Source organism: Rhodnius prolixus, unplaced genomic scaffold, assembly GCF_049639745.1.
Source record: "Rhodnius prolixus isolate KJV_2025 unplaced genomic scaffold, Rpr scaffold_16, whole genome shotgun sequence".
NCBI classification, from domain to species: domain Eukaryota; kingdom Metazoa; phylum Arthropoda; class Insecta; order Hemiptera; family Reduviidae; genus Rhodnius; species Rhodnius prolixus.
This window is the reverse complement of record NW_027411616.1, coordinates 89929-110875: the sequence shown is the minus strand read 5'-3', so window position 1 is coordinate 110875 and position 20947 is coordinate 89929. Positions and strand designations below refer to the sequence as shown.

The window sequence follows — 20947 nt, the reverse complement described above, 5'->3', positions numbered from 1 at the left end:
CCTCTAGATGTTACACTAAAAGTCGAGGGTTTCTTAAACCTCACAGAAACTGAACTGGCTGCTTATTCTTCCGCTCATAGAATTCCATCTTTTTTTGCAATTATGACTTTGTAGGTAGAGTTCATATTTATACCAATATAACAAAGCGCAAACAAATTTCTCATAATCTTGCCTGTTTCAATAGTATGCCGGCTTCTAGAAAGCATATTTTTTTCACACAACATTTTGATCGAGAGAAATTTACGGGGTACGGACGTTTCAAGAAGTTCACTGCAGTTCATCCTTACATTAGAATAGTGAAGCTGGAAGCCCCAAGTGATTCAGTGATTTCCCGAAAGAATAGCTGAATTTGCAATATTTTTTTTAGCTGGATTAAGAGAAAGCTGAACCGGATTACTTTTATTACAGAGTAATTTCTAGTAGATTTCGAAGAAAAGGCAAATCATTTTCTAGAATTGCAACTGGATGAATTGAGAGAAACTGAAAGATGCTCTAGACCGAAAAGAAAACCCTATCATTAGGGGGAAACAGTAAAGTTCGTGAGTACCATTATATCTTTAATAGGTGCCTCACCTAGATTATACCCTTGTTAAAATGAGCTTTTCTCTAAGAAATTTATTATGTAAATGTTTAATATTTCAAATTAATCTTTTCTTATTAGATCAACATTTGAAATGAAATTAAAATGCATTCTTATTTGTAATAAATAATAAACTTTATATAGATCATTAAGTTATATTTTGGCATTTAGTATGTTAAGTTTGGAACCTGATTGATGTGCCCTGATAAAATTCAGGGGAGATATTTAGTTTAATTTAGTAACCTTTAACTGGTTATAGTTAGCATTAAGCTTACGCGAACCGCCAGTTTAATGTTGATGATTTAGGAATACTGTAACAACTTATAAACGAATAATGTCAATAGTTGGAACATTTAAAGCTTAATACATTTTGTTTGTGAACACAGAACGATAACAACATTAATGAATATTTTGTATACATTGGAAAAGCTTGGACAAGCTTATCACATTTTTATTCAATGGGCAAGAGTAACAAGGCTATTACAAAATGTTGTCCTTTTTGCGAGCTCCAGGTTTTAGTAAATCATTATTCTATTTATTATATTTAGGAATACTGTTTGTAGCTATGTTTAACACTTGTAGGTAGCGGTAGCGTGTAAAAGTTGTCCTGGTTGTAAGCATTCATTTTACAATGCGAAACGAATGTCTCTTGCACAGGCAGTAATGGTAGAAGGATGTAGACGTAGAACTGAACGAGTTAAAAGAGAAAAGCCAAACTATTATGATGCTTCGGAGTATGAAAAGAAAACTAAGAAGGTACATAAAATAGATTTTAGTAAGGTGATAGTATATTTTTCTAATAGTTTAAGTAGGACAAGAATTTAACCCTAGTTTTTTAATTTTGAGTGCATTAGATTTAGTAAAATTTACTATTTTAAGGTTTCTTTACAGTGTATACGATGATGTGTGCTTTTCTTCTTGTATCTAGGATTTATTCCTTGCTCTCAGAGGTCACCCTTCACCAAGTCTTAGAGCTGGGATTTTTAATAATCCTGGGTTTCTTTCTCTTTATTTAATCGATTTTTCAGTTGTTATTTTTTCGGAAGCAGCTCTTTGAATACACTCTGCTTGTATATAGGTTTTATTTTTATCTGGAAATTCATTTTAGAGAAAAGAAGGGTGGTATGAAGCTCTTTTGTAAAGTGCTACTTATGAAGAGTATTTTTATTTTTTAAGAAATGTCTTAATGTTTAGAAACGACTTGAGAGGACATCTGTGGAATTGCCAAAAGAAAGAGGCCGTCCTAGAGTTGGAGAATCTTACAAAAAGAAGGCGATCAAGAAGAAAAAGATCACCTCTGCTGGTCTAAAAGCTGTAGTTGGGAAAGAATCAGAAGAGGATGAACCACTAGTTTTGCTGACAGCAGATAAAGCTAGGCAATGTTCTATTATTTTGGCTGAATTGAATAGGAAGTTTATACTTACAACTTTCAGAACATGAGCAAAGTTCAGATGGCCTCTGCTTTTCAGAGTTCGCCTTTCTTTTAACGTCCTCTTTTTACTGTGCAGACTTAACAAATCAGCTATCTAAAAGCAGACTTAACTAATTTTCAAATTCTTAAAGCATTCCATAGTTAAATTTCATTGCTCTGTTGTAAAATTATTAATTGTACTTTGACATATCTTTACTATTTTTACTACAATCTGGTTATTTGACAAGAAAAAGATAAAAAAGTAACTTTGATTTTATTGGTCTTAGCATGTTTGTTTTTTATTCTTACCGATTTCGGATTTTCATCCATTACAAGAGATTGATTTAGCAATTCCTCGATTAGTTCTTTGAACCTGGTGTACTAACAACATTATGTAGGCTTACCTGTTTCAAACATTTTGCCAGGAAAATTCATTGTAGGATTTAAGTTTTGTTGACCTGTCAGAAATAAGAAAAACAAATTACTATGGTAGATAAAATGTGAGACCGAAACATAGTTGAAGTAGAATTCTCTACACCAAACTTATTAATCATCCTCTGGTGATGAATGAAAATTCGAAACCGGTCAGGGATATAATGAACTAGCGTGCAACGACGTATAAAATCAAATATATTTCAGGAACATAACCAGACAAAGTTGAGGAGGGATCTGAATACAATCTATAAGACGATCTTTTGTACCTTCTCTTAGCCTTCAATACTTACGAAGAAGAATGAATCATGAAGATTTTCTATGTTAAATTTTCATCTTAAATATTGAGTTGCCGCTCGAAATAGGTTTTCCTAGCCAAGGAAAAAAAAGTGTATGTTTTCTTGTATTCGGAGCACATTTTATGATAAAAAAGTTCAAGGGACCTCTAGTTAAAGGCACTCATCACTGGACCTTGTAGTTCTGGTTTTAATTCTTGGCCAGAAACTTGTGACAATGATTCCCATCTTTATCCATGAAGTATAAACACTTATAGTTCTAAGAAAATTTTTAATTGTATATTTTAGTTGTTGCAGTAAGAAAAAATTATGTAAATGTCTACTCCAAATTTTTAGAAATTGGGCTGTATATATTTGTGCCTACGTATCTGCTGTTGGTGTGAGCTTTTTTTCCAATTCGAAAACGAAAATATAGAAGTTCAAATTTTATTTTTCATTCAATGCGACCTGATGACGCAACAAAAACTATTAAATCAACCAACCGGATGTGTCACTTTAGCGAGTCACTCAAAAATGACTCAGCGATTCTGTTAAGGATTGTGCAGTTACTAAATACATGTAGGCCGAACTACTATTATTGAAGCCACTGGCGTCACTTATAAAAAGTTGTCCATCATTTCTAGAGTTTTACTGATTCATCCATTTTAGTTCACTTGACTATTGAAAGTTGACAAACTTTTTTGGAACTCTGTTCAATGGAGATTTCTTTAAGGCCCTAGTCAACCAATTTAAACAAAATGCTAGTCACTACTAGTCATCGATGTATTTAGATGGAATTTTGGTTCTGGCAATGACCTACCCTATATTATTGTACTTGACTCCTCGTAGTAATGTATGACATCATCAAATTAAATCGCGTTAAATCTTTTTATTTCCTGTAATAACCTGCAAGAAAAAGCATTCGCATTGAGCAGATTTTTTATAATGGGTTTTCAATAACATACATGCTTTCGAGGTCCCTTGAATGAACATGTTTTTAGAAATTTGTTTTGTTGGTGTTGATGTTTTGTGTAAGAGAGAAGCCGTCATAACTCTATCGGGAAAGTGGGAATCTCAGATTTAATATTCGTTAGGTGCCAGATTAGGACTCTTAATAAAATTTTAATTTTTACTTTTTTTGGTTTCTTGGTAATGACCCCAACAATAAAACATTCACGCATGTGTACGTCCATCACCTTTCTTTGAAATACTTTTCCGGGATGATTCATTTCTAAAGTGGCGTGCCCGTAAATTTTACGATTCTAACACACGTTAAACAAATGGGAATCAATACTTTGACCTACATTGAAGGAAATCAATTGTCCGGAAGTGAATTTGTTTTCAATAAACTATTTTTACCATATTTTTGTAGTATTGTCAAGCCTACTGGCGGTAAATATTGCACTAGAAGAATTGTTCTGTTAGTTGCAAGTTCCTAGGGTACTTCATAATTCAGTAAACAATATATTTAGAATCATTTCTTAATCAGAAAATGTAAGTTCTCCTTTTTCAAGTATGTTCAATTTGTTAATTGTGTAAATGTTCATAAAACTTTTACTTATACTTCTAAGAGTATATCTGTATCAGTTTTGAATAAATATATGTTGATGTGGTGGGCTTTGTAAAGTGAAGGTGGCTTATCCTGAATTTTGATCAAAGTGGTGCAATTTCGAATTCTTCACAGACTTTAATTACGAAGTTTTAGCTGTTTTTATTACTATTATTTTAATACTCTTTCTTGATCTAGGCGACTATGTATGTAATGTAGAGCCATAAATTGAAGACTTAATGCAGATAGCAATGCCAATTACGAGCCGCAAGGATTTTTTTTTATACATTGAACTACATAGAACTTGCGCATAAAAAGTTTTGTCGCATTTTAAATTCATAAAATATTAGAATCTAATCAGGTTCTACGCCTAACGCTTTAACTCAGAAGCATTACTACAAGCAGTAATTGAAAAGAATTTTTTTACTTACTATTATGATAATTAGAATGAACCAACTAGTGCCAAGAGTAGAGTTCACACCACATTTTTTTATGATTAGTAAGATGTCTTACATCAGATGTTATTTAGTTTACACCAGAAAAATGTTAGTAGCAAATGATTTATGTAGGTATTTACCTTCTTTTTTTTTTTCGAATAACGCTTGTGCTGCCAAGTATATGATGGAAATAAAAAAGTAAATTAAAAAGATACAAAGCCTTTGAAACTTTTTTCCAGAAAAATTAATTTTTGTTTTGAGAATGAGCTAGGTGATAGCTTTCTCATTATAATGTACGGGATTGTACTTTTGCTAAATTGGTAAGAGAAGCAGGTTGCCCAAATAAGTTCGAAGAAATTCGGAATTGTGAATCCCTTGAAGATTTTTATTTTCTACCTTTCGAATCCGGTGAACTGAAAGACCTATCGCTCTAACTCGTACATCTTCCTGAAATTGAATTGCAGGCAGGTCTTTTGCAGGTATCGCTTTCTTAAAAATACTCAAAGTTAGCATTTAGTTAAAAGTGGAATTTCGATGGTTAAACGTTGATTGAAGAAAAATATAGTAATTTTTATGTTTACTCTTAAATTACTCTTAACAGGAACACTAGTTCCGAGACAGGGCGTCCTAAAAATTGCCCCTCTGCTAAATAGCGAAATATATTAATTATTAGTAGCCTCTTGTCTTGCTGTAAAATCTGATTAGAATTTTGAATCGTCTTCTGCCTTTAGAAGTCTTACATATCGATTGTTCAATGTAGTTAGTCGATATATAAATAGTTGATAATTATCGAAATTTAACCTCTTGTTAGGTTTAGGTTTATCTTTTCGAAAGAAGTGTTTGGTTGAGTGTTCGAGAGCCGATAAGTTCATGGTTTAATTTGAAAAATATATGAACAATGGTAGTACCAGTTGAGAGGAACCGAGATGAAAGTGTGTTACACCAGTCTGATATTGACATTCTGGAAAAACAATGGATTGAATATTCTATTTGCTACTTACAAGATCCTAATATTTGTAAAAACAGAGCGCTTAAGGTGAAATTAAGAAGCACTATTTATCCTAATTAAGATACTCAAGAGATACCTATCTAGGGCGTCTCATCATTACCTAGTGCCCAATTATCCCAACTTTTAGTTTACTCTTTACATTGAGAACATTTTATTTTTCAGGAACTCAATGGTGCTTTAATGAACAAAGCTTACTTATTAGGAAATAACTGCACAGTTGCGGATGGTGTTGTTTTCCAATATTTATACGAACAAATGGTATGGCATTTTTTCTGGTAGTAGAATATAATTAGTAGAAGACACTAGAACGGAAGTTTATTTATTTGAACGACAACTTTCACTTACAACAAAATATTAACAGTTCTAATAATGAATAATATTATTATATTTAACCAGGATACTTTTATTTATTTGTGTAGGGAGCAATCATTCATGTATAGTGTATTTCTAAAAAACAAACTTAAGAGTCGGTCTGTAATTGCTAGAATTATTAGTTCGATAGTAGGTTATTTTTGCCCAGAACAAAGCACATTGAGACCGATCCATATCTCTGCATTACTGGTGCAAGAACGGTTCTGAAGTTTTTTCCCACAATTTTCATTGCGCTACATTTATAATATGACAGTAAAAGCATTGGTGGAATAAATTTCCAGTTAGTAGAATTTTCAGTTAATAGAAGTGCAACTTTACAGTGTAGAATTTTGAGGTTTTCTAATATTGAAATCGGCTTCATTAGTTTTGTTTAATTAGGAATGATCAAATGCGTTTATATATATATGTATGTATAATCTACATTTTTGCGAAACTTTTTATACATATATAACATATATAAATTAAAATCTTCGGGAATTTTCTCTGCTTATGTCACATTAGTAGCCCATTCATCCGAAGGAGAGTAGGCAGGCCAATTGTTTCTTACTCTTTTCTGTCTTTTCTCATGCATTGGTCCAAGAATGCTTTCCTGAATGTTCAGTACATTTTTCTCGTCCAAGATAGGATCAGGATTCACTAATACATTACCACTAGCTCTCCTTTATAGTCCTTTGTACCGATTGCCACCTAATTTTTGTTTTTTCTCTTTATTTCCGCAATGTATTAACACCTCTTTAATTTAAAATATATGCTCGTCAAGTTTAATAATTCCTTCATCATTTGGAAATTCTCTTCTTGATGTTAGTTTGTATTTTGACTGTTTATTTGAAGTGCAAGCTTAACCAAGGCAGCTCTGCTTGTAGCTGTAATGACCACACCATCGGCGTAAGCTTTTTATAAGATCGTCCTATAGTAAAGCGTTATTGGTGACAGAAAGACACTCTGCCAATGACTGCATACCACCGATGTTTTCTTCTTTCATAATTATACCCTACATATTAACATATCATCTTTTTCAATTAACTTTCCTCATTATGAGCTCGGTTGCAAATTTATGCCAAACGAATCTAATATAAATAATTCATTTCAGAAATTTCTGACAAAAATAATTGAAATGTATTTCGATTTGGATCAGTCATCAAATTTGGAATATATTTTCTCTGTTATAATTACAGTAGAGTCTCGGTTATCCGTCTTTTCCAATTAACCGTCACTGTCCTCAGTATTTAAAAATTTATTCTAAGTGTACAGAAATTTTGAAGAGTCCTTTAGCCCTAAAGAAAGAGTCCTTTTGTCTTAAAAAAAAAATCTGGGGTTTACCCCATTTGATACGGTACATAAAAGCAAATACATATTCAGATAGAAACAAAACCGCCCACAAAACCGATTAGATGTCGCAAACATTGTATTCATTAATTTTAATACACAATAGAATGAATTGAATAATGAAAGATACCTGACCTTTATGGCTTAAGCGTATAAACGTATATAATATGTATACCAGTTAATACAAAGTTTTATACACGTTAAACAAAAGAATTTTTCTGTTTTTTTCCATTATCTGTCTATTCGACTAACCGAGACTCCACTATATATACTTATCTACTGTCAAAAACCGTTTATTTCTCTTTAGTAACGAACCAATCCAAGGTCCATCAACATCAGTGTATTAAACAAAATATATTTTACTTTATTATTGTTACGAAGTTATAAACTGACTTAGTTAAAATTGTCATTACTGCCATGAGATTATCTATAGTTAGCAACTAGCTATTTCTAGATGGGGTTATAAGATTTTATTTTATAATGGCTCTTAAGACCATGTAGTTGTGTGGTGTACGTTTTCCAAGGAATAATACTTTATAGAATTGAAAAGAAATTTCTTTATGAAGGAATTTAAATTAGACTAGTCACAACAAGCATAATGTGAAAGTTAGAGTCGGAGATAAAGCATTCAGACTTAGATGGCTGTCATATAATTGTAACGATTGTACTTAACAGTCTGCATACTACATATGAGAAAAACATATGTTTTCTTTCTGTTTCTAGTCGAAACTGTCGTACAAAGAAAAAGAAAAGTTCATACATTTGTCAAGATGGTACAACAACTTACAACATCGTGTTGAATCGTCTTCCCACATACCCATTATGTTCAGTAGATTCCCTTTGTATAATTAAATTATAACTACTGTGGTTAGCAATTTATTATTTCTTTAATGCTAAAAAAGTTTTAACAATAAATATATATCAATACATTTGTTTAAAAATTTTAATTTTTTTCAACTCCTATTTTTTCGTCTGTTTTTCTATTGTAGCGTCTTAGCTAGAAAAAATATAAAGTTCATTTAAGTCTAAAACAGCATTTTTATTTAACTCTTTTCATTTGTTCTTTTATTGTCCTGCGGCGCCGGGAGGTTATCAGATACGTGGGTACTATATCTCTTCCATCAACTAACGTTAACAATTTTCGTTTCGTTTGTCCCAAGCAAAATAAAAAAAAAAAAAAAAAAAAAAATGGTAAGTAATATGTGTTACTTTGGTATGTTAACTATTTCGAATGTGTTCACTGAGACACAGTATTTAAATTATTGGCTGATATAAATGAAAATAGAACATACTGAATGTTACTTTCCTGAAAAGTGAAATTAAAAGATAAAAAGTACAGAGATATAAATTAAAAAAGAGTTCTGTTTAGTATTATTCTAAAAAATAAAATTCTAACGAGGTGTCCGTCCACTGTATGAATGCTAATGAGATCACTAAAGGTGATGAGAGCACTGTTAGGGGAAAGCTCTAGGCGCCAAGTAACCTATTAATTATAAGAATATATGGAAATGTGAATAACATATTCCTACTCAAGTAACATAATCTGAAATAATAAAAGTATAAGGTTGTATGAAGAAAATTTTAATTTCTATTTATATACATTTTTGATAAACATTTCATTGGTTTAAACCTAATAATAATTATTGGGTACTTTTTCACCGTAATTTTGGTTTTATGCTACATAGCACTAAAACTAAATCAGTGCTTTCCTTGATATGGTACAGAAAAATAATCATAGATTTTTCACATGTCGAAACAGATCAATTGGAAATATACAAGTTAATTAATATGCTGAATTAGCGCTAATGACCATCGCAGTTGTTGCGCAAAAAAGATAATATTCGAGCTGTGAAGGTACGTATCAAATATCGTTAATAATATACATATATGCTTAGCGTTGGGATGAATTTCTTTCTGAGAACGTCTTATAAATGTAGTTAAAGTTATAAAAATGCAACAATTCAGGGCAAGTAAACTTAAGTTTTCTGAAAAGAAAAACAGAAATAGAAGCCATCGAGAACAAGAAGGAAACAGGACACTAATGAACATACCAGTCGATGCGCAAAATAAATATGTAAGTATTTTGATAAAAATATTATTTCCTAATAGTGTACGAATATTTAGCTATTTTAAATTGCATGAATAGGTCACCATTAATGCAGCCTGTCTCAAGGAGATTAGTTTAAGTAAAAAATAAGAAAATAAAAAATAATTTCAAATTTAATATTCGTTTAGGTGCTCATTAGGAGATCGATGAAGAAGTCATTATTGATCAACCGAATTGGTTAACCACTTTAATAATTTTTTTTTTTTTTGCAATTTCTCGAAAACAGCTCCTACAATTTAGCTTAATTACGTGAGATAATTTTTTTTCGGCAATATTCATTATTATGAGAATTTCGAGAAAGACTCTTCGTTAAAGTAATTTATTTTTATTTATTACTTTTGTTTGAATTTTTTTCCAGAAAAATTATTTTTAGGAGGATTCCTCAATAAGCTGGAAAGTCATGGCTTCTTTCACTTCATATAGCACGCTTCTGTGGCTGTAAAATGTGAAATTCAATGAGCAATTTTGCACCAATAGAGGTTGTTTAAGTTTAATTTTAATAAATAAGTTTAATTAATTACCTTTCCATAAATTTTGAAGACAGTTAAATAGCTTCGTAGGACAGATCGTGTGAAGACAAGAAATACTCTAAATCATTACTGTCATTTGTGAGCCCGCAGCTGGATTTTTTCTTTTTTTTCTTTTTATCCCCTTTGGTAACTTCATCCTTTTCCTTGGGGGTCTTAATTTTCTTTACAGTTTTCTTATTTTTCTCGTTCTGAAAACAGATCAATCGGAAATATACAAATAAACTTAATTTGCTGAAGTAGCGCTAATGACTATCGCAATCGAGAAAAACAAAGTGAATTCAATCATAAATTAGTAGTAATTATCGATAGGAAATTTAAAAATTATCAATTTTATACCTTTTTCTTGTTGCAAGAGGAATCGAAATACGCACTATCCTCACCTCCTTCAGGGCTTTCTCGACCACCTGACAGATTTAGACTGCCTACCACCCAGTCGACCAGGCCTTCATTCACAGATTTTTCTTTATTCTGTAATGAATAAAGCTTGCTTTACTTGATATTTAGGTCTGCTGGCACCAGCATTTCCACAGTAAAATTTGCACATCCTTAGTATTTTTTTTATTACCGTGCTTTAAGTCCCGAATTCTTACTTTAAAAACAATCCGAACGTTTCGTTAACAGAAACTTAAGACAGAAAATCAGAATCAAATTTTATGTATGAAAGACTGAAGACTGAAAATTGCTCTCCCTGTAGTCAACACTTGTAATCAATAGAGAATTTAAGATACTCTACATTTTGTCTTCCAAATTTAGCAGAAATTACGTTAATAACGTTGAAAAAACAGGTCCTTGACTCAGTTCGTTTCTTTTTTTTTTTTTTTACAGCTGTTATTGACAAAAAGGGTATAAAATTTCTCAAAGTGTTCTGCTCTGTAGAAAATATTTTATAAATGATTTCAATTCTGATTCACAGAATTAAAAATTAGCAGAAAATAATTAGATCAGAGGAATTGATAAAAATAATAATGAAGACCAATAATAACACTTGAAGGTGATTAATGATTATATATTAAATACATAATTTTGTTGCTGAGAATAAGAGTGGACTGATACAGAAAATGAAAAATAATCTGAGTTTAGATATTGATAGAGCTATGAACTCTGATTATTTCTCAATTTACAGAAATATTTGTAACTTTGCTTACTTAGAACCTCAATATTACTTTACATTAATTGTTATTATTATTAAATAAGGATTACTAGCCAATTGAGAATACCAAATAAAAATGTAGTCAGGCTATTAATAAATGGTGAAGTATATTACTTTCATAAGGAAGAGGTCTTTATCTCTTAATAGGATGCCCTATTTATTCTAGCTTTCGATCAAAATTTTGAAACAATATATTGTATCTGACGAGAGCAGATCAAATATCGTTAATATCTTAACTTTTGATAGTGTTGAAAAAATAAATTATGTTTATTTTTACCTAATAGAGATCTGTAGACTGTAAGCAGAATTAAAATGAAAACTAACAACATTTTCAAGGTTAATAATTAATATTATGTAAAGTTGAAGAACTCTGTCTCCATTAATTAGTAGTTTTCTTTTCTTTTTTATGTAATATGCGAAATTTGGAGAGTTACGTTTTAATTTATTTTTTTTCATGTTCCTTATTATTTTACAACTACAAATATTATTATTTTGCAAAAGATATTATTTTAAATTGTAATACTGAAAATGTCAACTCCATGCTAATAGATGTATTCTCATAGCAATAAATAAATAAATAAACATTAAATGAAGGATGTTCAGCAATGGCCAAAGAAAGCTTTAACTTTAACTAAAGAAAGAACCCGGGATCTTCGTCTGGGTATCCAGTACGCTATTCGCACAGCTAATCCCTTCCCTGATTTTAATTAGAATTATAAAAATAGTAAGAAATTGAGAGTATTTGTAATTATCAATAAATTAAATCAATATTATGACTTCCAGTTACGAATAACCATCGATTAGGAATCGAAACGTTCTGAAATGTTTTTAAATAAAGAGCCACATGTGTGGATAAAAACAATCAACCGAAATAAATTTTCGTTTATCTGTTATGTCTTGGGTAGGCTTGGTTCAACACTAGGTGTCAATTCATTATTCGTTAATTTTTAATTAATTGATTTGCTAGAATCATGCGGAATAACTCTACTAATACAACTGCAAGAGGTCCACACATAAAATATGAACTGTATCGCAAATAGTAGTATTTCACGTACTTTAGCGCTCTTGACAAGTTCTCACAACGGATTTTGTATAAATAAAAAATTCATGATGTGTGAACCAAATTTTGATTTCATTTTTTATTACATTTAATATGATATCCTGATCATTGAGAGGAAATACTGGAGGATTAAAAATCTGCATATCCTCCGGATCTACATCGTCCTGATAGTCCGTCACCATAGGGTTTTCACCAGCATCCGCGTCACTAAAACCAGATAAGGCAAATACATTGTTTACATAGAGAACATTGTTTACCCGAAAGTTATTGATATTTTATATTAAGTACTGGCAGAAAAAGTGTCAAATACCAACGTTTTAATATGCCTAAATTCTAAAAAATCAACTATGTTATATCGTGTAACAGTCATCATCATCATTCCTGGCGCACAACCATCGTAGAATCAAAGGTCTTCTGCAGCAAATATCACCAGACACCACTGACTACAGATGTCCTCCGGTTTCGAGCAGGGATCGTGCATCCGCCTCAATCCACACCATTTAGTAATCGGGCTCCCTATGCCTTGTAGAGGAATAATCTCTTCTAGGAGATTCTGGATACGAAGTTAGCGCTCATCCAAGGTACATGTCCCGTCCATCTGTCTGCTAATCTTTATAAATTGGACGATGTCACATTCACCGTACAAATCCATCACCTTTGCATTAGTTCTTATAGGTCAGGGCAAATTAGCCGGATCAAAAACTTCTTTGAAAATTAGCCATAACAATTTTCTTTCCATTCAAAGAAACAGAGAATCTTCCAATTTGCGTAACGTTCAGCAGTCAGATCCGTAAGCAAGCACCGGTCAGATCAAAGTTTTACAGAGACGTAGTTTAATAATACGGGATAGATGTGACTTTTGAGGTGCCTCACAAACCAAAGTAACAATTATTTGTTGCTAACATGTAGTACTTGCATCAAATTCAGAAAATGAATATACGTATTACTTACTTTTCACTATTTGAAACGAAGTCTGACTGACTCAGATACAAACACAATGAATTATTGGCAATTAACCATGACCGGGTAGGGAGTTTGATCGCTTTCTAGGAAGATAAAGTAAAAGAGCAGTCAGATAGATTCCGGTTTTTCCGAATCCTAAGTCAAAGGCAATACTTTCTTAGTAAATCCTTTTCCTTGCACTCCTGAGTATGGGTGTGTGAGGTTAGCAAACTCAAAAACAGGAAAATCACGACATTGGTCAATTACGAGTTTTACGTAGTTTGGTAAAAATTATTCGATTAAAATAAAGTAAACATTACAGGTTCGATTGTTCTGAACTTAGTTTTTTTGCAGTTTTCTGGAATTCCGTTTCAACGATTTTCTTTCAACTGAAGCGTGTACCACTTTGGCCTGTAAATATTTACACTCTATTGCATTGCAAGGGGGTTCTGGGGAAACTACATGTTTCTCTCAAAACTAAAATACAACTTCATATTTGCCTCAAAACTAAAGTTTCATTAAAGTGAATCGACATAATATTTAAGCAAATTAACATTTAGTGCCTTTCCAATTTTAAAAAATGAGTTTCAAATTTTTACTGCGAAATTCGGTACACAATATAAAAAGCAGAATTAACTGGTGACGGCTGTTAAACATCACAACTTATAACGAAAATAATTACATCCCTTATTATTGCTATTATCATTTATTTCTTTTTATTCTCATTTCATTATTAATCTTTTTTTAATTTTAATGGTTAAAACAAAACAAAAAAGTAAGGGAAATTATAACTTTTATATTATCTGTTTGGCAAGAACTTTACGAACTTTTTATTTTTATAGTATATAATATATGTATATATATATTATATACTATACTTGTGTCCGTGCTAAGTTGTCCACCCCCTTTTACTCGGTAATTATTGGTGATGGAAAAAAAATTCAAATCGTAACTCCTTTTATTTTTTGAGTAGTATCTAATGATATAATAAAATACGAAATTCTGCTGCAGATATGCAGGTTAGAGATACTAACTTTTTTTTTCAAATGGGAAGCACTATTTTTTATTATGAATTCTAAAAGTACTTTTTTTTTTGTGAGAAAAAACTGTTTTTGAAAAATTAAAATTGCTTTTGTAGTTCCCAAGTTATGCATTTTTGAACAAAAAAACAAAAACAAATTATTTTTACCGCTGTCTGCTGGCATTTTATTAAAAAGCAATAAATGATTATGGATAAAGCAAAAGGGTCTGTCCAAAGAGCAAAAACAAAAATGCAAGATGAATGTTTACACAAATTTTGTCTTGTAAATCTTCAAGAAGCTTGGGATACTGAGCTTGATGTATTACTGTACGAGAGAACTTCAGTTCGAAATGCGGCTAGAGCTCTGGGAATCAGTAAAACTTGTCTTGTGGGAAATATTCCGACACTATCAAATGAAGCCATTTAGGTACCACATTGTTCAGAGGTTTCATGAAGGGGATCAAGAGCGCCGACTTACTTTTTTGGCTCATATGAGTGAATTGTCGGAGGAAATTCCAGATTTTTTATCTTTTATTTTATGGACCGACGAGGCAAAATTTACCAACAATGGTGTTTTTAATAGGTGGAATTTCCTTCGTGGGCTGACCAAAATTCCTATCTATCTTATCAGTCCCATCATCAAGTTGTTATAAGCATAAATGTATGGTGTGGATTGATTGACAATAAATTAATCGGCCCATACTTTTATGAACAAAATCTTAATGGAGAGAATTTTTATAATTTTTTGTCAGAAACACTTCTCAAGCTTCTTGAAGATTTACAAGAGAGCATTTGTATAAACATTCATCTTGCATTTTTGTTTTTGCTCTTTGGACAGACCCTTTTGTTTTATCCATAATCATTTATTGTTTTTTAATAAAATGCTAGCAGGCAGCGGTAAAAATAATTTTTTTTTGTTCAAGAATGCGTAACTTTGGAACTACAAAAGCAATTTTAATTTTTCAAAAACAGTTTTTCTCACAAAAAAAATTACTTTTAGAATTCATAATAAAAAATAGGGCTTCCCATTTGAAAAAAAAAGTTAGTATCTCTAACCTGCATATCTGCAGCAGAATTTCGTATTTTATTATATCATTAGATACTACTCAAAAAATAAAGGGAGTTACGATTTGAACTTTTTTTTTCATCATCAATAATTACCGAGAAAATGGGGGATGGACAACTTAGCCCGGACATCCTGTATATTGTATATACGTACATACTAAAATGGATATGGGAAAAAATGTTAAAAATAATAAAATAATACAAGGTTACCTATCAGATTCTTGGGCTGCCTCAGTCAGTGTAATATGTTGTGTCGATAAGTCGTCTAAAAAGGACTTATCTAAATGTCCCTCATCTGGTACAAATTCCTCCAGTGATGTGACCGTCGGACGAGAAGTAGGTTCTTCCATTGTAGACACAACTTGTTTGGCTGCAGAGCGACTAGTTTCTGCTGAATTGATCTGTGAGAAATGATTCATTGTATTTCTGGCAGCCATATCACTTTTCTCAATAGGCTTTCCTTGTCCTACTATTATGGAAGGTTGTCTAACGGGTTCAGCTAAAATTCTGTTTACAGATACGGCAGCGCCAGATGAATCTGCCATTTCCCTACGTCTTTTGCTTAAATTGTCTAAAAATCTAAAAAGAAATAAGTTTCAACAATAGCATCGTTGATTTTAAAAAAATTAAGAACTTCATAATGAGCAAAATTATACTAATAGTAATAATAAATAATAATAAAATTAAAAATAAATGGAACAAATGGTTATTTGTTATATCTGTCAAATAACTTTATCTAAATTTCTTTTCTTGAATACAGATTTCAAAATCCTGATCAGGTTATCCCAAATCCTTCATAGGATTCTCAAAAAGAGACATTTCGAAAAATACATACGAAAATGGGTCGTACTAAGAGGGTTGAATGAAGGTTGTAAGCTCGGAGAACTGCCAGTGGTGCACAATTTCGCATTCTGCGTTGTATAACACGACTTGATAGATCTTGGAAGAGAAACTAACAGTGTACAAACGAACTTTTCTCATTGAGGATCAAGCCTGCAGGAAGCCAGCCAAGTTTTATAAAGGAGGTGTTCTGCCAACTGCATCTTTTAAAGTTTTTTTTTGCACCCGATTTTAAATTGAAATACAGTACTAACACGTTATAATCTGAATCCGGACCACGTTGAAATTGGTCAAGCTGGGATATTGTCTGTGTCATTTCATTTTCATTTGTTTGAAGCTGCGCTCGAAGAGTCTCTCTCTGCAGTTGAAGAAATGGAAGACAAAAAAATTTGTGTAAATATTTAAGGCCAAATCCATTCGACATGGATGCTTCCGTATAACGTATCTGTGTACCTGGGCGATTTCTGAAATGAAGATAATTGAAAACATATTAGTTAATAGCATTACGATCGTGTCAAATGTTCGAAATTGAATTTCTCCCCAGAAAAACAAGTTTTAAGATCCTCCACAATTTTGAATTATGGTTTTTTACGTTGATAATTCCGCTTTCTGGTACGACGCTTTAGTACTTTAATTTTTTTTTCCAAGAATGAGGCGCTGTAAGATCCTTCTACGTAACTATTCCACCCGTGTGAAACATCAGTAACATTTAAAGTCTTGCAGTAATACAAATTTTGAAGAATATCTGGAAGAGTGTTTATACAATTACTTTTATAAACATTTTCTTTTAAACGACTAGATCAATGGAACAATTATTCACTTTGAGTGTAAGTTAGAGATTCCCACCCCAGTCCACGGCAAAAATTATCTTATGAAGTATAGATAACCCCAGTTTTGCATACAGAACCGGAAGTCTTTAGCAGTCAAGCTAAATCACAGGTAAAATTCCATATAAAAAGACGTATAAATGGTAGCACAAAGACTTGTTATATGAGCAAGATGTAAGCAGAGCTCTTTGTTCACAGTACAATGTTTTGTATAAAAATTTATTTTGTAAAAATTCAGATCAGACGTATTTGACAGTAGATTTACCTATAGATAGAATTAGATTAATAAGCCAAATCAGAGTTTCTCTAAGTAAACAAATAATTTTCTACTTTCGTAAAGCCATTTATAGAATTAATACTGTAGATCATTGTCCTCTGTATTTAAATAATTCACATGTCGATTTAAATCACATATTTTTTGTTGTCTATTTTATGTTGAACCAAGAAATAAATATCTACGTTCATACAAACAAGATATCTGTACGGTATTGAATCCAAAAAATATTGAATCATATTGTCAATATCTATTATTTTCTTTCTAAAGTCCTAAGTATTAGAACAGCTTTGACCAACTGATTTGTACTTCACTGTTTTTTTTTTTCTTCATAAGAAATTGTTTTATATTATTATTATTTTTGTACTTAATATATACATATTTTTTGTTTTTCGGTTATTTGAGTTTCAAGATGATTTGTTTAAAGTTAAATTCTTAGTTATATAGTATACAAACAGAATATATATATATTCTGTTTTAAATAAATAAATAAATAAATAAATAAATAAAGTAAAATAAAATAGAATACTATGATTAGTATATATATATATATATTAGTATATATTAGTATATATATTAGTATATATATATATATACTAATCATAGTATTCTATTTTATTTTACTTTATTTTTTATTTCAAAAGTTAAATTCTAAGTTTTGTCGTTTTTTTTTTCTTTATTTTATTCATTTCTTTCTTACTCTCCTTTTCTTGCGTGTACTTTCAAGTATGTATTTTTTATTTTTGTAATTTTCAAGCCAAACTCTTTGTATTTTACTTTGTAAAAATCAGAAAAAATAAATAAATAATAAATGTTAGCACAAATTTAGAAAATCATTAGAAGAAAGGGAAGGACTATGTGGTTAGCGTATTGGATTCCCTGCGGAGGTCCCGGGTTCGAATCCGGCTGCTGGCCCTTAGATTTTCCCTTCCTAAGAGCTTCTTACAGCTCAGTGTCCGGTGACAGACAGTGTTTTCTGTAACGAGAGAACACTGTCCGGAGGCCGGTAGTGCACTGAAAAAGGCTCCGGGCGCCAATAACAAACCTCAGATGTCGACGCGCCTTAAATCACTTAAAAAAAAAAAAAATGGAAGAAAAATTTAATTTAATTGCTGTCGATAACGAAGAACAGCTAAATTCTTCACCATGCTTTGCGTACACAAAACGAGGTCACACATGTGAATGTCACTACCGGTTGTAATGTTGATTACTGCCTCACTCATTGATGAATCCCCTTAGAGTACTGCCTGAATTCTTGAACGAATTTGGGCGGTATGTGAATGAGGATCTGAAAATGCAAATGTTACCTCCTACCTCCGGAGAGGTCCCAATTTATCAATATCATGGGATCCATCATGGAATGAATAAGGAAATAACACTGTAACAAACAAACGAGTTTTTAGCAGATGTGGAGGAGGTTTTCACGCATGTGATCGGGTCATATCCACAAAACATACCCCACAAAAAATTCATTTCTGTAGGGTAATAGCGGTGCTCGTACTGATTTTTTAGATACTTAAGCAACAATCTATGTATATTAAAAATTCAACAATAACGTTATAGTGATGGAATAAAGAAGTAGGGTTCTTTTACTTCTTGGCCTCCCTGGGTATCAAAAAGAAGCCACACTAAAATAATATTATTCTAAAAAAAACATTATTTCGGTAGCTAGTATGTGAGGGTCACCATTAATCTTCTAGTGTTTGTGTGATTAAACTACGAAACGAAAAAAAAAACTAATAAAGTATGAAGCTTACCTCTGTACAGTTTCTATAAAATAAGTAACCGTGTCTTGATTGACTGTGCGATGATGAGACATGTCGCAGTGATTCCCTACCACTACTACAGGAATTTGTTCAGGAATTCGTTCCATCTCCTTCTGCACATAATCAAAAGTCCTGTAAAAATAAATAAAACTTAAACAATATAATAAAAATGTAAAAAAAAATTAATGTTCTCAAAGATAAAGAGTAAATTTCAAAATAAAAAAAGTTAAGCTAACCAATTCTTTGTCACATCCATCACCAGTATAACTCCATTCGTCCCTTTATATACATCCAAAAATTCCGCATCCAGCGCAGGCTGTAGTTCACCAGTAAGTTTAAGACCTTCTATCGTTGGTCTCTTCTTAGCTTTGTCTACTACATCCCACACTTCAACTTTCACAACTTCCTCTGATGTCTTGTAATTCCACTGAATACTTGCCACCTGCAAGTAAATCTTGCGCTCTTTCAATCATAACATTCCTATAAACATGAGCTACCAACACACGAATGCAAAAAAAAAAAATCTTACTTATTTAAAATACTGCCATTACCGATTCGCCACCTTTGAAGACACCTCTAACGGTAAAGAAGAAGGAATAGCCTTTTGCCTGTGAGCTCAAACTAGCCAGAAACCATGTTTATTTGCATATAACTTCATGTGAATCGCGTAAATGGTATCGAAGCGTATCCTAGCACTCCTAAGCGTTATAGAAACCTTTTCGTTATGCATCTTTAACGTGTTCCCTCACCTCCTGTTACTGCCTATCTCGCTATTGCATTGCTCAATTCTTACATCGGTTACATTTTACCGGGAAACTAATGTAAGGGAACTTTTCATTAAAACTTTAGGATATACCTGAGAAAACTTTAAAAAATAAATAGAGTTAGTTGGTATCATGTTTCGCAAACCTATCGTAAACAGTACAGCAGGGATTTGCTATCTCATTCCTCTCTCTAATTTTCAACAGAACGAAAAATAAAAAGCTTGTCAAAATGGTGGTTCTCGGCAGTAACATATGAAAAACCGAGAAGTTAAGATGAAGTTATTGAAACAATATCAAAAATAATAAAGAGTTACGTTTTATTTTTGCAACCAACTGACGAAACTGATTTAAAAATCACCTGAATCTCCTCAGTAGGGACATATTCTTGTACGAATTTCTTTCCTTGTAGGCGTTCAAAGAGGCATGTCTTCCCTGTATTTCGATCTCCTTTGATAATAATTTTCACTGCAAAATGAAATACTGATTTACAATAAAATAAGATTTTTGTTTAAACTTTAATTGTCATTTTAGATAACAACTAAAGAATTCTCACTATTATATTGGATTCCACGAGCAAATTTACGCTGTAAATTCTGTGACATTGTTTGGTGACTAGTAAATTGAGATATACCATTTTCATTTTTAGGACTTGTAAAACGTTTGAAAGCAGAAAACATGTTGCCAGAAAGAAAATGATTACTAATACTACACAATTATGCGATTTATTTTAATTGTGCCAACTAAAGAAACCTTTCCAATGTTGTTCACATCTGTCACACTTTTAAAATCATATGGTAAATTCTCTTAGTCAGATATCGCCCATCTAGAGTGTTATTGGACATAGGAACTATCGATCTTTCCGAAAATAGTGTGTGAAACTTCATATTTTTTCATAATCAATTATACTTACATAAAAATTATTTAATCTAATTCTCTTACAAAGATAGAAGTCTAGTGAAAATATATTTTGTAATATTTCAAAATAGGTCAGCCTGATTTTGCAACTGTATTGAGTGGATTTTTTTCTTTTAGCTGCCCGTGATGCTTCTAGCATATGGTTCAATCAATTTCTTTAAAATAAGTCTAAAACAATTATTTGAAACATTTTCAAAATAAATTTTTAGATTCTCAGAAAACTATGTCGTTTTAAAACTATATCGAACTGCGGTTTCTGGTTTCTTTCATAACTTTGTATACTCTTTAAAACTGT

General features: G+C 31.6%; 3 protein-coding genes across 7 annotated transcripts; 2 read left to right on the top strand and 1 right to left on the bottom strand.

Annotated features, from left to right (window-relative positions):
- Positions 1 to 803: 803 nt before the first annotated feature.
- Positions 804 to 4329, top strand: LOC141457454 (uncharacterized). The gene is made up of 3 exons (XM_074134468.1): positions 804 to 1092; positions 1163 to 1336; positions 1775 to 4329. Exons 1-3 carry the CDS (start codon positions 1039 to 1041, stop codon positions 2018 to 2020), a joined length of 474 nt encoding a protein of 157 aa, XP_073990569.1. The 5' UTR covers positions 804 to 1038; the 3' UTR covers positions 2021 to 4329.
- A 1157-nt stretch (positions 4330 to 5486) lies between these two features.
- AIMP3 (aaRS-interacting multifunctional protein 3) lies at positions 5487 to 8580 on the top strand. Its single transcript, XM_074134469.1, has 3 exons — positions 5487 to 5720; positions 5856 to 5951; positions 8115 to 8580. Exons 1-3 carry the CDS (start codon positions 5583 to 5585, stop codon positions 8241 to 8243), a joined length of 363 nt encoding a protein of 120 aa, XP_073990570.1. The 5' UTR covers positions 5487 to 5582; the 3' UTR covers positions 8244 to 8580.
- Positions 8581 to 8956: 376 nt separating this feature from the next.
- Positions 8957 to 20582, bottom strand: LOC141457451 (rab-like protein 6). Of its 5 annotated transcripts, none has more exons than XM_074134462.1 (10): positions 20291 to 20581; positions 20096 to 20217; positions 19210 to 19427; positions 18965 to 19105; positions 16361 to 16570; positions 15477 to 15845; positions 12325 to 12445; positions 10365 to 10496; positions 10020 to 10216; positions 8957 to 9934 (listed from the first exon to the last, which is right to left on the bottom strand). In XM_074134462.1, the coding sequence occupies exons 1-9, from the start codon at positions 20412 to 20414 to the stop codon at positions 10043 to 10045; spliced, it is 1611 nt and encodes a 536-aa protein (XP_073990563.1). In that variant the 5' UTR covers positions 20415 to 20581; the 3' UTR covers positions 8957 to 9934; positions 10020 to 10042. The 5 variants fall into 5 exon arrangements, with proteins under 5 accessions (XP_073990563.1, XP_073990564.1, XP_073990565.1 ...); XM_074134463.1 differs by having other exon boundaries at positions 19210 to 19415; positions 20291 to 20580; XM_074134464.1 differs by having other exon boundaries at positions 20096 to 20202; positions 20291 to 20580.
- Between the last annotated feature and the right edge of the window lie 365 nt (positions 20583 to 20947).